The 12602-nt window shown below is 43.3% G+C and overlaps 2 protein-coding genes across 3 annotated transcripts in view; one reads left to right on the top strand and one right to left on the bottom strand.

Moving 5' to 3' along the window:
• zgc:153896 (uncharacterized protein LOC569930 homolog) overlaps positions 1-4524 on the top strand; it is a 9847-nt gene extending 5323 nt beyond the window's left edge. The window contains exons 4-5 of one of the 2 annotated variants that reach the window (XM_050046353.1): positions 759-981; positions 2728-4524. In XM_050046353.1, the coding sequence (XP_049902310.1) occupies positions 759-981; positions 2728-2801 (297 nt within the window). In that variant the 3' untranslated portion in view covers positions 2802-4524. Of the gene's footprint in view, positions 1-758 lie in introns of both variants that reach the window. The other variant, XM_050046351.1, reaches the window with a different exon arrangement.
• LOC126391492 (sodium bicarbonate cotransporter 3-like) overlaps positions 4182-12602 on the bottom strand; it is a 47139-nt gene continuing 38718 nt past the window's right edge. The window contains exons 14-25 of the mRNA XM_050046319.1: positions 10352-10597; positions 10090-10195; positions 9250-9411; positions 8932-9045; positions 7713-7874; positions 7366-7617; positions 6075-6143; positions 5808-5981; positions 5585-5716; positions 5415-5500; positions 5223-5330; positions 4182-4951 (exon numbers count right to left, since the gene is read on the bottom strand). Of these exons, the coding sequence (XP_049902276.1) occupies positions 4870-4951; positions 5223-5330; positions 5415-5500; positions 5585-5716; positions 5808-5981; positions 6075-6143; positions 7366-7617; positions 7713-7874; positions 8932-9045; positions 9250-9411; positions 10090-10195; positions 10352-10597 (1693 nt within the window). The 3' untranslated portion in view covers positions 4182-4869. The remainder of the gene's footprint in view (positions 4952-5222; positions 5331-5414; positions 5501-5584; positions 5717-5807; positions 5982-6074; positions 6144-7365; positions 7618-7712; positions 7875-8931; positions 9046-9249; positions 9412-10089; positions 10196-10351; positions 10598-12602) is intronic.

Here is a 12602-nt window from a genome sequence, read left to right on the forward strand (position 1 = left end):
TACTGATGTATGAACAGAGGTTACATAAAACCAGAGTGACCGTCCTCTACTGACCAATCAGACTGCAGGGTTTCTAGCTCCACCTTTTAGTACCAGATCTGTGTGCTAGGTACCCCAACAGAGGGGGGACCAAACATGGGGACGCTAAGGAACGCTTCTGTTGGTACCATCCACAACTTTACACTGTGGGAACAGAAACAATGAACTGAACTGAACTGAACTGAACTGAACTGAACTGCTCGGTGGAAACAGGACTAAAGGTGTCCCAGACTCTAGTGACGTTGTGGTAGCAGTTACATGATTGGCCACCAAGGCGCCCCGTGGGTGTGATTCTCTGACAAAATACCAAAAAACTCCCAACAAAGACAGAAACACAACACGATGCTGAATGGCTGAAAAATTTAAACAAAATCCAGACTAACACTGCAAAATGATTTAAAATACAAGAAACCATTTTTAGTCCGGCGCTCCACTGACTCTCTGAGCTTCAGCATCAAAGCGCTGTCCATTTAGAGGTGGTGACATTTTAATTGTCTGTGATGTAAATGTTTCGCCTTTTATTCAGTTTCCTGTTGGCTTTGCTGACAGACAGACAGACAGACAGACAGACAGACAGACAGACAGCTGGGTAAACATGCAGAGACACAATGTCCTCTGCCCACCCTCTGGTCTCTGGCCTGTTAGCCCTGGCCACTCTGCACTGCGACCACCCAGGCTGAATGGGAACTAGCTCACAGCTGTTCTATGTTTCCCACCAGAGATTCATCGTCTACGTCAACAAAGGTGACCACGGCTTCCACAGCGGGGAGATGGACATGAAGATGATCTTCAGGGCCTTTGGACCCGACTTCAAGAAGAACTTCCTGTCTGAGCCGTTTGACAGCATCCACATCTACCCTTTGATGTGTAAAGTGCTGCAGATCCAACCGGCGCCACACAACGGGTCTGTGACTGTGACAGAGAAGATGCTGCTGCACAGCGGTGAGTCTGACGAGGTCAAAATCACAGGTCATTTCCTTTTTTGTTTGTTTTTAACTTTTTTTTTTTTTTTTTTTTAACTAATGATCTTTTTACTAATCTCTTGCTATTTCTTCTTTCGCTGCTCGATGCTTTCTTCCCATGTGCTTGAAAGAAACCAAGCTAATTTGCTCAGGTTTCCAAGGGTTAAGGAGAGAGTTTGGGGAACACTCTTCTCGCGCTACATTTCACAGGGAAACACTGGACTTCTAATTCCACTAAAATCACTGATGTTCAACAGCTCTGACATCTTGTCACCGGCATATTGTTAAAAACAAATCATCTAATGAGCAGCAGGAACTTTATAGAATGAAATAAATTAATTCTCTGATATGTAATGTGGCTGTAAAACCTGTGGTGTTTGTTTAAAGGAAGTTATGTTTAAATTTGATAGGAAGCAGGCAGCAGAGATCACAGCTGTAGAGATTGTATCAGGAGAAACTTCATGGATGTCATGGAAAACTTTGTAAAACTTAATGGGAGCTACAGTTTGTTTTTGTGTGCCAACAAATAATTCTGGATCCCTCACAGTTTACCTGTCAGGTAAGGAGGGGGGTGGAGGACGCTCCAGCTGCTCTGATGAATACAGAGACATTTGGAGGGAAATATGAATCATGCACGTTTGTTTTTAATTGATTTCCCTTCTGCTTATAATCATGTCCAGCCTCATGTTTCAGCTCACAGAGTTTTATCTAATTATAATTTGGATTTTAGTTCACTGACTTTTTCACAAACAGGTCTCAGAGGGTCCAGGTTAATGGGACACTGTCCAGTACCTGTTTGTCCCCTACTGGAGCCCCTCAGGGATGTGTTCTTGCTCCTCTTTTATTCTGTTTATACACAAATGAATGTCGGACTAATCACACATTGAGATTTGTCCTTAAGTACACAAATGACTCTACTCTTGTACGTCGTCTTCATGGATCAGAATATGATCATGACCAGTACTGGATGAATTTGTTAACTGGTCTGACCAGTCTTTCCTCCACAGTGAGATGTTTATTGATTTTCGGAGGAGGCCCTGCCTTCCTGCTCCCTGTGTGATGAAGGGGAGCCGGTGTAGCAGTACAAGTATCTGGGCACTGTTTTAGATGACAAGTTGAATTTTGACGTGACAACATCTGTTAGAAGGCAAACCAACACCTGTTCTGTTTCAGGAAGCTGCTAAGTTTCGATGTAGAAAGGACAATCATGAGTCCGTTCTTTCTTTAACGCAGTCTGTTCGTTTGGTAATCTGAGCCAAGTTGTGCTGCAAGATCAGTGGTGTTACTTTTACTAACCTCCAGCATCTGTATGAAGAGACGGTCACCTCTAAAGCTTGGTCGATTGTCTCAGAGCCTTAACATCCCCTCCATGTTTCAGATGTTTCCATCAGGGCGGAGGTTCAGCCTCCCTAAATGTAGAAAGCATTACAGATCGTCTTTTGTTCCGCCTGCTATCGCTTATCTTAACCAGCAGTAACCACTAATTGTCCATGATTTCCCGCTGACAGTGTGTGACACCTCACCTCACCTCACCTCACCTCACCTTTAATAAATGGTTCAAACTGTAAAGGGTTTAAATGATAACATCCGGTCTGTAGTCGTTATTCATTTATCTTTGAGTGACTGCAGCAAACTCCAGGAACACATCTTACATCGTTCTATCAGTAACACTCACAAGTACTATGAATCTATCAGAGTATTTGATGTGGTTTCTCTTTGTGTTCAGGTGGATCTCGGAGAGCTCGACTGTCTGCGGCTCTGCTGCTGTCGACGCTGCTCCTCATCTTCACGGTGCTCTAACAGATCCAGGATCAGCTTCCATCACTTCATCTGAAGGTTTAAACCTTGTCAACATCACCGTTCTCCATCTTCATCACATCCTGTCTCAGTGAACTATTACTGTCTGTGTAATATTTAACTAACTTATGATCGTGTGCCTTTTTATTTTATTTTGCAACATGTGATTGACGTGTTTGTACTGATGAAGCAGATGCATGATGATCGTCAGCTGTTGGTGTCGGCTTTGTGCAGATTTATAGATAAATTCTAAGACTGACGGTGTTTAAGTAAAAGATGTGAAGACTTGTTCCACCACTGAAAACAGTTTGGACACACTGACACAGAGCTTTCATCACATGACTACAATGATGATGTCCGAAGATTCCAGCACCATCGTTGTTCCAGGAAGCATTCTGTTGGATTTATGTAGAATTACATAGAATATTTATGTAAACATGATGAGTGAAGCCAATTAAAAATATTATTCTGTCCTGTTTCTTCTTGTGTTTTCTATCATGTCCACGGAGACGAGGAAGATTAGCCTATTAGTGAACACACCAAAGGGAGATTACTGTAGTGCACGTTACTACTAGAGATGATACACCGTCTCATGGTGGTCACTTCCTGTGAACCAGCAGGTTTTTACAACGTTACAGAACGGAGCATTGACAGTAGCAGCCTGTTTAATTCGTCTTGGCGCAAATCTTTGGTCTGAACTGGACTTCAGAATGTCGTAAGCAAAATTCGGATTCTAACGTTTTTTCTGCTCCAAGCGGACGACAGCTCGTTATTGACCTCATGTTGTTAATTTCTCCCTGATTTCAGATCCTGCTGGAACACGTCCGGCTCTTTTTAGAAGCTGTTATTGGTGATTTTTCACAGGAGAAAGTGTTGCTGTTCTCTGCTATATTTGATCCCCGGCTACAAAGACGGCGCAGAGACGCTGAGATATGGCTGACCAGGAAACGCTGACGAACCAGAGCAGAATGGGCTTTTTTGGGAGAAGGGTCTCAAAGAGACAGGCGTGTAACAGCTGTATGTGTTCTGTGCTGCTGTCCCTTTTCCCTCAAGTGTAGATCTGCCCAGGTGTGCTGCATTACTTAATGAGGTGCATTGCACCCGGCATGGAGGAGGTGCGTCTGCGGTTCGTCTCAGTCAGAGAGTAGATAGAGGTGTTCCAGCACAGACAGGACGAGGAAAATAAAGTTTTTTGTACCTTTAAAACACATAAACATGTTCTAGTAGAAACCCCAAAATACAAGTATAAACCTGAACATGAGCAGAACAGGTCGTCTTTAATTAAATTATATTCAGTCCCAAAGTGTTTCTCTGACAGGAAGTTCTCACTGTGTCAATGACCTGAATTCAGATTTTTATGTGTCATTAAAGTGTCAGATCTAATCGTCGTCACCAAACTGATTTTATTTAAACTTTAAGAAGAAACAAGAAACAATGACGACAGCGGCTGTGACATCATCCAGTTGGCCACTGCAGGCAACAAGGTGAGGCACAACAGTGATCATGCACACACACTCTCACACACTCGCATACATATACATAGAAACTCACTCATACATACACACACACACACACACACACACACACACACACATATATATAAAACTTAAATCAGCATGACGGATTAAATAAAAACCTGTCGGAGGTGAACCGCTGCTTCATAAAAGCAGAAACAGAAAATTTAAAACCATAAAATTAAACTCATCAGTCTGGAAAAAAAAATAAATCAGGCCTTCAACTGAGTCTGTGTGTGTCGGTTCAGCAGCCAATCACAGCGCAGCAGCCGACCGCCCGAGTAAAAATCAACCAAAGAAACCTGAGGAAGATGTTTCCAAAAGTGGCGGCCAGATTGGCTCCCAGTGGCGGAGTCTTTGTGTTTCACCATAAAACGATGAGAAAATTAAATGTTCACCTTCGCCTGAGAACACACAGCACGAGAAGTACGGCACAGCGAGGTGAAGCCTGATTGGCCGTCCCATGACCTTTCACCTCAGTTCAGAGAGGGCTACAGTATCCCATCAGTAACCTCATCTTCCAACGGTGCCGCCTGGTGGTGGGGAGCGGCAGTGGATCATAATGAAGTCTCAGCGTCCACGGCATTGCGACCGTCCTCCTTCTCCACCCTTATCTGGATGGTCGGCAGCTTGTCGTGGCTGCAAGACACAACGAAACATTGAATCAGACATCTTATTGATTTATCGATCAATCTGTCAAACAGTGTGAAGAAAACCAGTTTAAAATAGTTCTGCTCATTGATCACTCCAGTTTGTGACCACTCAATAAAACATCCAACTGTGTTCTAAAACTTTTTCCCATCGGTTAATAAACTCGTGACAACATCAGTGTTTCCGACCACTTCACACTAACAGCCATACATCATCCTGTTTCTCACACTCAGTACCAGTTCAGCAAAGAGTTTCTTACCTGTTGCAGCGTTTCAGAGATTTGCTGCTCTCAGAGGTTTTATAAACTGATTTCCAAATGCCGCTTTTTGCCATTTCATCTGAGATGTTCACCTCGGATGGGTCCACGCTGCACGACACACACATAAACACATTACTCTCTGCTGCCGTCTACAGACAGGTATCATAGCATATTCTGATGTCATCAACTCACAGTTTTTTCAGGTTTTTTACTGTAAAGTCAATTCCTCGGTCGTACGGCTGATCATCCTCCGCTTCATCCAGCATTCGCTGAGCATCCTGGAGAAATAAACCCACAGTGGTGTCAGTGAGGAGACTGAAGCAGGGCCACATTGTTTTTAAGGTTTCAGTTTAGCGGCTCACCTCCTTCTCCTTCTTCTTCTTATCATCTTCCTTCTTCTTCTTGCTCTCTGGAATCAGGTCGTCCAACCAGCTCAGCTCTCGCTTGGTGAAGCAGAAATCCAGAAGCTTGCGGATGAACACCAGAGCCAGAACCTGCAGAGGACAGCCAGAGGACGCCAGCTACTGTGTTAGAGTATAGATAAAATAAAACATGCTCTCTCGGTCAATTCTCTGTTTGTCTCACCATCATGGGGAAGACGACGGCGGCGGCCGAGGCCTTGATGGCCCAGAGGACGATGAGGCAGGTCAGCTGCACCACAGTGAAGACGTGGACCTTCCACAGGGGGACGTAGCGCAGGTAGATCAGGTCCGGCTGGTGTTTGGCCGGCATGCCGAACAGTTTGATGCGGTCGAACAGCTGCAGGATGCACGGACGGACAAGACATCAGAGACACTGAAACACAGACTGATGAAGCTGTAGCAGGACAGACAGATGGACACTGAGACAGACCTGAATGCCTTTGAGTGAGGACACGCCCATGTAGAGGAAGACTCCGTACAGGACCGGCATCGGGATGAACTGGGGGACGGACAGAAAAAACTCTTCAGCATTAAGAGACATTTTACAGTTTGATGGAAACGTCTTCTCTACAGAGAACTACTGACCAGCTGCAGCAGAAGCACTGAAAGAAGTTGAAGTGGCAGATGAAGTCCATGAATCAGATGAAGTGTGAGTGAAAAAAGTTGGTGTCAGTTTGAGAGTAAATGCTGCAATATTAGTGTCATCAAGTGTGAATACAAAAGCAGAAGCACTGAGAGAAGTTAAACTAGCAGATCAAGTGTAAACAATTAATGAATTAAATTGAAGTGTTGGCTAAAGTGTGAACAAGAAGTGAACACACGGATGTTGTGTTATTTGAAAAGAAAGTCAGTTAGGGGCGCTGAAAGGAGTCGAAGTGTTTTCTGAAGTGTAAATACTGAACAGTATGTTCAATTTATGTTTAAATGATGTAAAATCAGTGTCATTTCAAGTGTGAATACGAGAGTAGAAACAGTAAAAGAAGTTAAAGGGGCAGGTACAGAATAAACACTGTATGTACGTCAGGGGAGTGAATGAAAGAAGTGTTATCTGAAGCAAAAAAAAGTTGAAGTGTAAATAATGAAAAGTTAGTCAAAGTGTAAATACTGAAGATAGTTAAAGTGCAGATTTTAAAAAGTTAGAAGTGTAAATGATAAAAGTTTGTTTGAGAGTAAATACTAAAACGTTAGTCAGTGTAAATATTAAAGTAAGCTGAAGTGTAGGAACTGAAAAGTTAGTTGTGTCAGTTGAAGTGTAAATGCTGAAAACATGGTGTGAATTAAAGTGCTGAAAGCAGTTAACCCTCCCACCCCTCAGACAAACATCAACACTCAGGGTGTTCTCCATCTCTGTGTGACCTCTATTAGACCTTTTCCACTGTTCTTTATGGCTGTGCCGAGTCACGCCATGCCGCACTGATTTGCGTTTCCATTATAAGTTTAGCGCCGTGAGCTGCGCCAGAGATGGACCTTCTCTGGAGTTGGTCCAAAAGCCAGGCCGCCCAGCTTCAAGCGGGTAGCGGTGACATCTCACCGACTGCAGCCAACCCCAATGACCTGCTCGTCTCACTCAAGACATGCAGTCATCAGTTAAAGACACACCTTCAAGCAGGTAGCCCTGTTGTCATGGAAATGCAAATCCCTGCTGTGCTGGGCTGACGGCCCAAACCAAACCAAACCAAACCAAACCAAACCATGACTGTCGAAAAGGGGAATGTGTTCACCTTGAGGATGGAGGTCATGAAGACAGAGCAGCCCATCAGGACAAAGATCATGAAGCCGGTGACTCTCTGCTCTCTGATGCCCAGAAACTTTGGCTGCTCGCCTGGTGCCGCGCACTCCGACTCCAGCTTCAGACTGTTGACGTGGGAGATGGAGAGCACGGTCGCTGCCACGAACCACGGCAGGCCCATGATGGAGCAGATGCCCAGCATCAGCGCCACCACCAGCAGGTCCAGGTGATAGCCACAGCCTTTCTGCAACCCAAACACACACAGGGAGGTTTGTCATTGAGCTGCTCTGTCAGAGACAAACCTGTCCGTGTTCACTTCCTGCGCTCGGCTGTCCGGACCTTGAGTTTGTTCTCCTTCCTGTTGACGATGACAGCGGTGATCTGCTGGTCCATGAAGATGAGGATGGTGCAGAGCAGAGCAGGGACAGCAGCGGCCAGCATTGTCCACCAGGGGTTCGTTCCCAGCGGGGAGATCAGCCACCCTCGAGTGTTTGACGTGGGCTGAACGGACAAAGACAAACAGCAGTGTTCATGTTGACACACTGACTTCTGACTAGGGATGCACGATACTGGATTTTTTGTGGATATCCGATATGCCAATGTATAACAACTCATTTGATCAATACTGATATCTATATATCCACTTTTTCCCCACCTAATTTTAGTGATCAAGTCTCTTCTGTGGTGGAATTAACATCATATCATACATACATACTCTTATCATGACGGCCCACCAGCTGATGGAGACATGAAATACTGTTCAGTGTCTGTGATATTCAGTCATTGTGCAAATTAAGAAAAATCATGTTGGCTGATTCTGAGTGATACCAATGACATGCCGATAACAGGGACACAGGATTAAAACTGGGAATATGTATTTTTCATTAATGGGGATTTTATACACTTAACATTACAGCATGTGTGTACATGTTTTTCTATTTTAATGACATTTATTTGAATTCAAAGTAAAATCACATTTTTTTGCTGTAAACTCAAAAATATACGATGCAGCTTCAGGAAGAATTTTTAACAGTAAAATCATTTTAAAATTAATTATAACCAAGAGAATACATATTAATAAAAATGTGTGCACAGTTCTCTGTGTCTCTGAACCTCTGATTGATCAGCTGTCAAATTTCTCCTCTTTATTATTTCAGTGTTTTTAGCATCACTTTGTTTGATAAAATCTCACACGTGTTTGTGTGATCATACTGAAGCTCGAGGTCGTTGTTCTTTGTTGAACTCTGCAGTGTTACCTAATGTACCATTCACCCCAAAACCCCAAACACAGCGGCTGATAGGCAGCGTCAGGCTCTGACCTGTTACCACACTGAGCTGCTGAGGACGCTTCTCATTCAACAAACCAACTTCTGAAATCAGCTTTAACATCAAGACACAAAACCTACTGTTACAACAGAAATGTGTTTTAAAAAGCAGTTCCAGCATGATTTAATTGTTATATTTCAGTCCCTTAAATGTTAATGCTGTCACAGACATCAGATTCTAATCAATATATTGTGTCCAGATTACAAACAGAAACGGTGGAGTCAGGCTTTACCTCGAAGCGGTCGGGTACGTCGAGTTTGGGTGTAGGAACTCCCACCAGATAATCCACCAACACCATGATCATGATGGTCAGAAAGACAGCGAAGTCACTGATGGTCGATCGAACCTGCGGACACAAAACATTTTCTCTCTGCTTAGATTTTCTTCTTCCAATAAAAAGTGATCATTTTAAACCAAAACCTCAAACTAACTTATGTATTTAGGTGTTGGGTGTATTTCTTTAGCTCATCGCATCGAGCCCTGTTTTTAAATTCTGTTCGTGCAGAAAGAAATCTTTTGTAAATCTCAGATCTCTGTGAGTGAAAGTTACCTTGGTGGGGAAGTATCTCTTGGTCTTAAACTGTTTGAGGAAGGAGGAGAGGAAGAAGGTGGTGAAGAAGAGGATGACGGACCAGAAGAGGACGTCGGGGACGTAGGGACCTTCGTGGCCACAGGCAGAGCCGACGAACTCCCCGTGAAGTTCCAGACAGCCCTGAAGATAAAGACAGAGAAAGATTATTACAGTCTGAGCTGAGGTTGTCAAGCTGCAGATTCTCTGACGTCAACCAGGTCTCTGTCTCCACTGCTACGCTGATGATACCCAGTTCTATCTATCCACCAAGCCTACTTCCAGTTTTCCACCCACTTCCCTTTCTGACTGCTTATTATCTATCTATCTATCTATCTTCTCACCTAAAGTTTTGAGACATGATTCTGCACCTCGTCACCTTGTTCTGTCTGCTGTGTTCTTGGTGCAAAGGCAACATTTATTTGCCACATAGATAATTTCAATCAGTCGTGACGGGAGTTGAATTCCTCCTGCATGTATACAGTCGATCAGACCCAAACTGGCCGAGGCAACACGGAGAAATCTACATCCAGAGCCGTGCGTTCTTGGATAGACAAGGAGACACAGTTCCTATCGTAGAGGAGTTGCACATACTTGGCTCAATAAATGGATTCCCCTCCCGTGCTTGTATACTGGGACAAGGACAGTAGGCCAGTTAAATGTCCTCGTGGAGCTCTAACTGTAGCTCCACTAAACTGTAAACATGGAAACGTACAGAGTGTTTTCAGTTTTATCAGACTCTCCCGCCCGTGTATCTTTTACGTGTACATGAACTCCCTCCACCATGTTTGTGTGTGTTTGATGAAGAGATTCATGTCAGACCTTCACAGTCAGATTTTGCCACTGGATGCTTTCTGCGGTCAAATTTTTCTTGCTCCAGATATTCTGGACGTCAGCCGAGGCGTTGGCAGGCGGAGAACACTGACACCTGAAACACACATGCAGTCAGGGACACGTTAAAAAACAAAAGCCTTTGCTGAGAGAAAACTGTGACGTTCATTACAGATTTTAAAGATATTCTGTTTTTGTTTTAAGTCTGTTACACTTCCATCCATCACAGATCACAGGTGCTGCTGGCTCTTACGTGTAGAAGGTGAGGTCGTCCAGCTGGCTGTGCATGTTGATGGGGTAGAGCTCCCCGAGGTGGACCAGCTTCTCCAGAGCCTCGTAGATGAAGATGATGCAGATGAGGGCGGCGAAGGCCTCCTCGGTGAAGCGGGTGATGTAGCAGACCAGAGAACTGGCGTCGGTGGCGACCAGCAACAGGCAGAGGAAGGCGGTCCAGAGTCCGATACTGGTCCGCAGGGACAGGTAGGACAGACCATAGTTACTGAGGACAGACGAGACGGGAAACGTCAGTATTTTAAAGGACGATAAAATATTTTCGCCACATTAACTCCCAAACACAAACTGCTTTTCAAAATCATGCATCAAATTTGAGATGTTTCAGACAAAGGTTTTCTTCAACAAAATAAACTCACTGTGAACAGAAAATCACTTCAGACACAAAGTTGAATTATCTTCATGTGAAAATGGTTTTTGAAACACAAAACTCTCCCTGTTGATTCGTTCAAGGACTAAAGCTTCGTACTGTTTCAAACTTTACACAAAAACACGTTGATATTTTACACTGACAAATGTGAACACGTTTTTCTACTGAAACACCTTTTTTTTTTCATTTAACAGAAGAAGCCAAAGTTCTGAAAAGTTAAATGTTGTCTGAACACAAACAGTCGCACAAGAACTTTGAATAAAATAGTCTGCAATGAGTAAAACTGTGATTTTAAGGAACCTTCAGTTGAAAGTGTCAGTGACATAATAAATCTGTCAGTTTTTAAGACTCCGCCACAGGCGCACGTTTTGTACCCAGAGCTCTCAGGTAGACTTTGACACCTGAGATTTAAAAATCAGCTGCTGAACATTTTTAATTCATGAACAAATTCACATGACGCTGCAAAACAGCTTTGACTTTGAGCGTACTCTGGATTACATTTTATGAAACGAGAATATTTGATTGTGATGCTTTTTGGCAGGTGACTCTTTAATGTTGTATTGTGGAGGGTTAATTTTTACCCACTTGGTCCATATCATTACTAATCATTGATAAAATAAAGGCGACTAACATCAGCTATGATCAATCTTCTCTCTGCAGACTGAAGATTTTCATAGAGATGAAAAGTTAAACCAGCGGCTGTCTGAAGGGAATCAGTGTAAAAACTAATGGATGATGTTCAGAAAATGGTCTGCAGGAGGGTGAAGTTTACAGGAGTCATAGTTAATTGATGGTTTTCTTTTGATTGATCAGCCTGACAGCTGTGACCGTTTCCTCACGTTAGTTTTACTCTCAAATTTATTATTTTTACTGACAATAAAATACATTTTATCTGAACTCAGTGAGCAGAGAAATAAAATACTATGAAGGCACTGAAAAGTATTTTCACAGAGTCAGGGTCATATCACTCACCCAGCGCAAACTGTCAGCGGTCATCGTTAGTCTCAGACTGGTAAAATATGGAAAATACAAATGACATTCTGTAAAATGTGAACGTAGCAGAGATCAGAGCAGAGCTGCTGTCAGACTCCACACTAAGAGAGACGACGTGCACATTTACACACGAGGAGCAGCGTAACTTCATGGATTATTTCAGAAGCTAAAAGTTCAGTTTGGTTTCCTCTGTCAGGTTTCTAACTACAGTTTTTAGTTTAGCTGTTTAAATGTCCAACGATATGTTCTGCAGTGACATCACTGCTCTAACTGCATTACTCTCAGCAGGAAACCGCTCTGCCATAATTTTCTGAATCTGCCATGTTAACAGCACCAAGTGCAGGTTCACTGATTGGTTAAATTCATGTTACATCCATAACACATCTATGATTAATTAAGGGACTAAATGCAACCCATTTGGGCCTTGCCCCTTACTTTGCGCCCAGATTATGCACCATGTTTATGCACCCTGTAACTAACAGAAGTGGAGCTGGACATGCCCTGAATGCACTTTAGACCACAGATGGTTTAAATAGGGTCCTCTGTGTTTGTGTTATTGAAATATCTACAGTATCTTCAGAGTCCAGCGCCTGTCGGCCTGTCAGACAAGAAGTCCTGCCCTCTGAAGTAACCAATTAGGGAGCAGAGTGATCAGAATCTGAACAGTGACCTGATCAATACTCCACTAATCAGTAACCACAGTCAGAGCACACAGAGGGGCTGATGATCTGTGGTTCAGGTGAATCTGACGTGTTGAATGATAAAAAGGTTCAATAAGCTTTTATTCTTCATTGACTACTTTGACTGTTTAGGTATCACACATTGATTTAAAGTACAATGGAGATCAACC

The sequence above is a fragment of the Epinephelus moara genome, chromosome 6, assembly GCF_006386435.1.
Source record: "Epinephelus moara isolate mb chromosome 6, YSFRI_EMoa_1.0, whole genome shotgun sequence".
NCBI classification, from domain to species: domain Eukaryota; kingdom Metazoa; phylum Chordata; class Actinopteri; order Perciformes; family Serranidae; genus Epinephelus; species Epinephelus moara.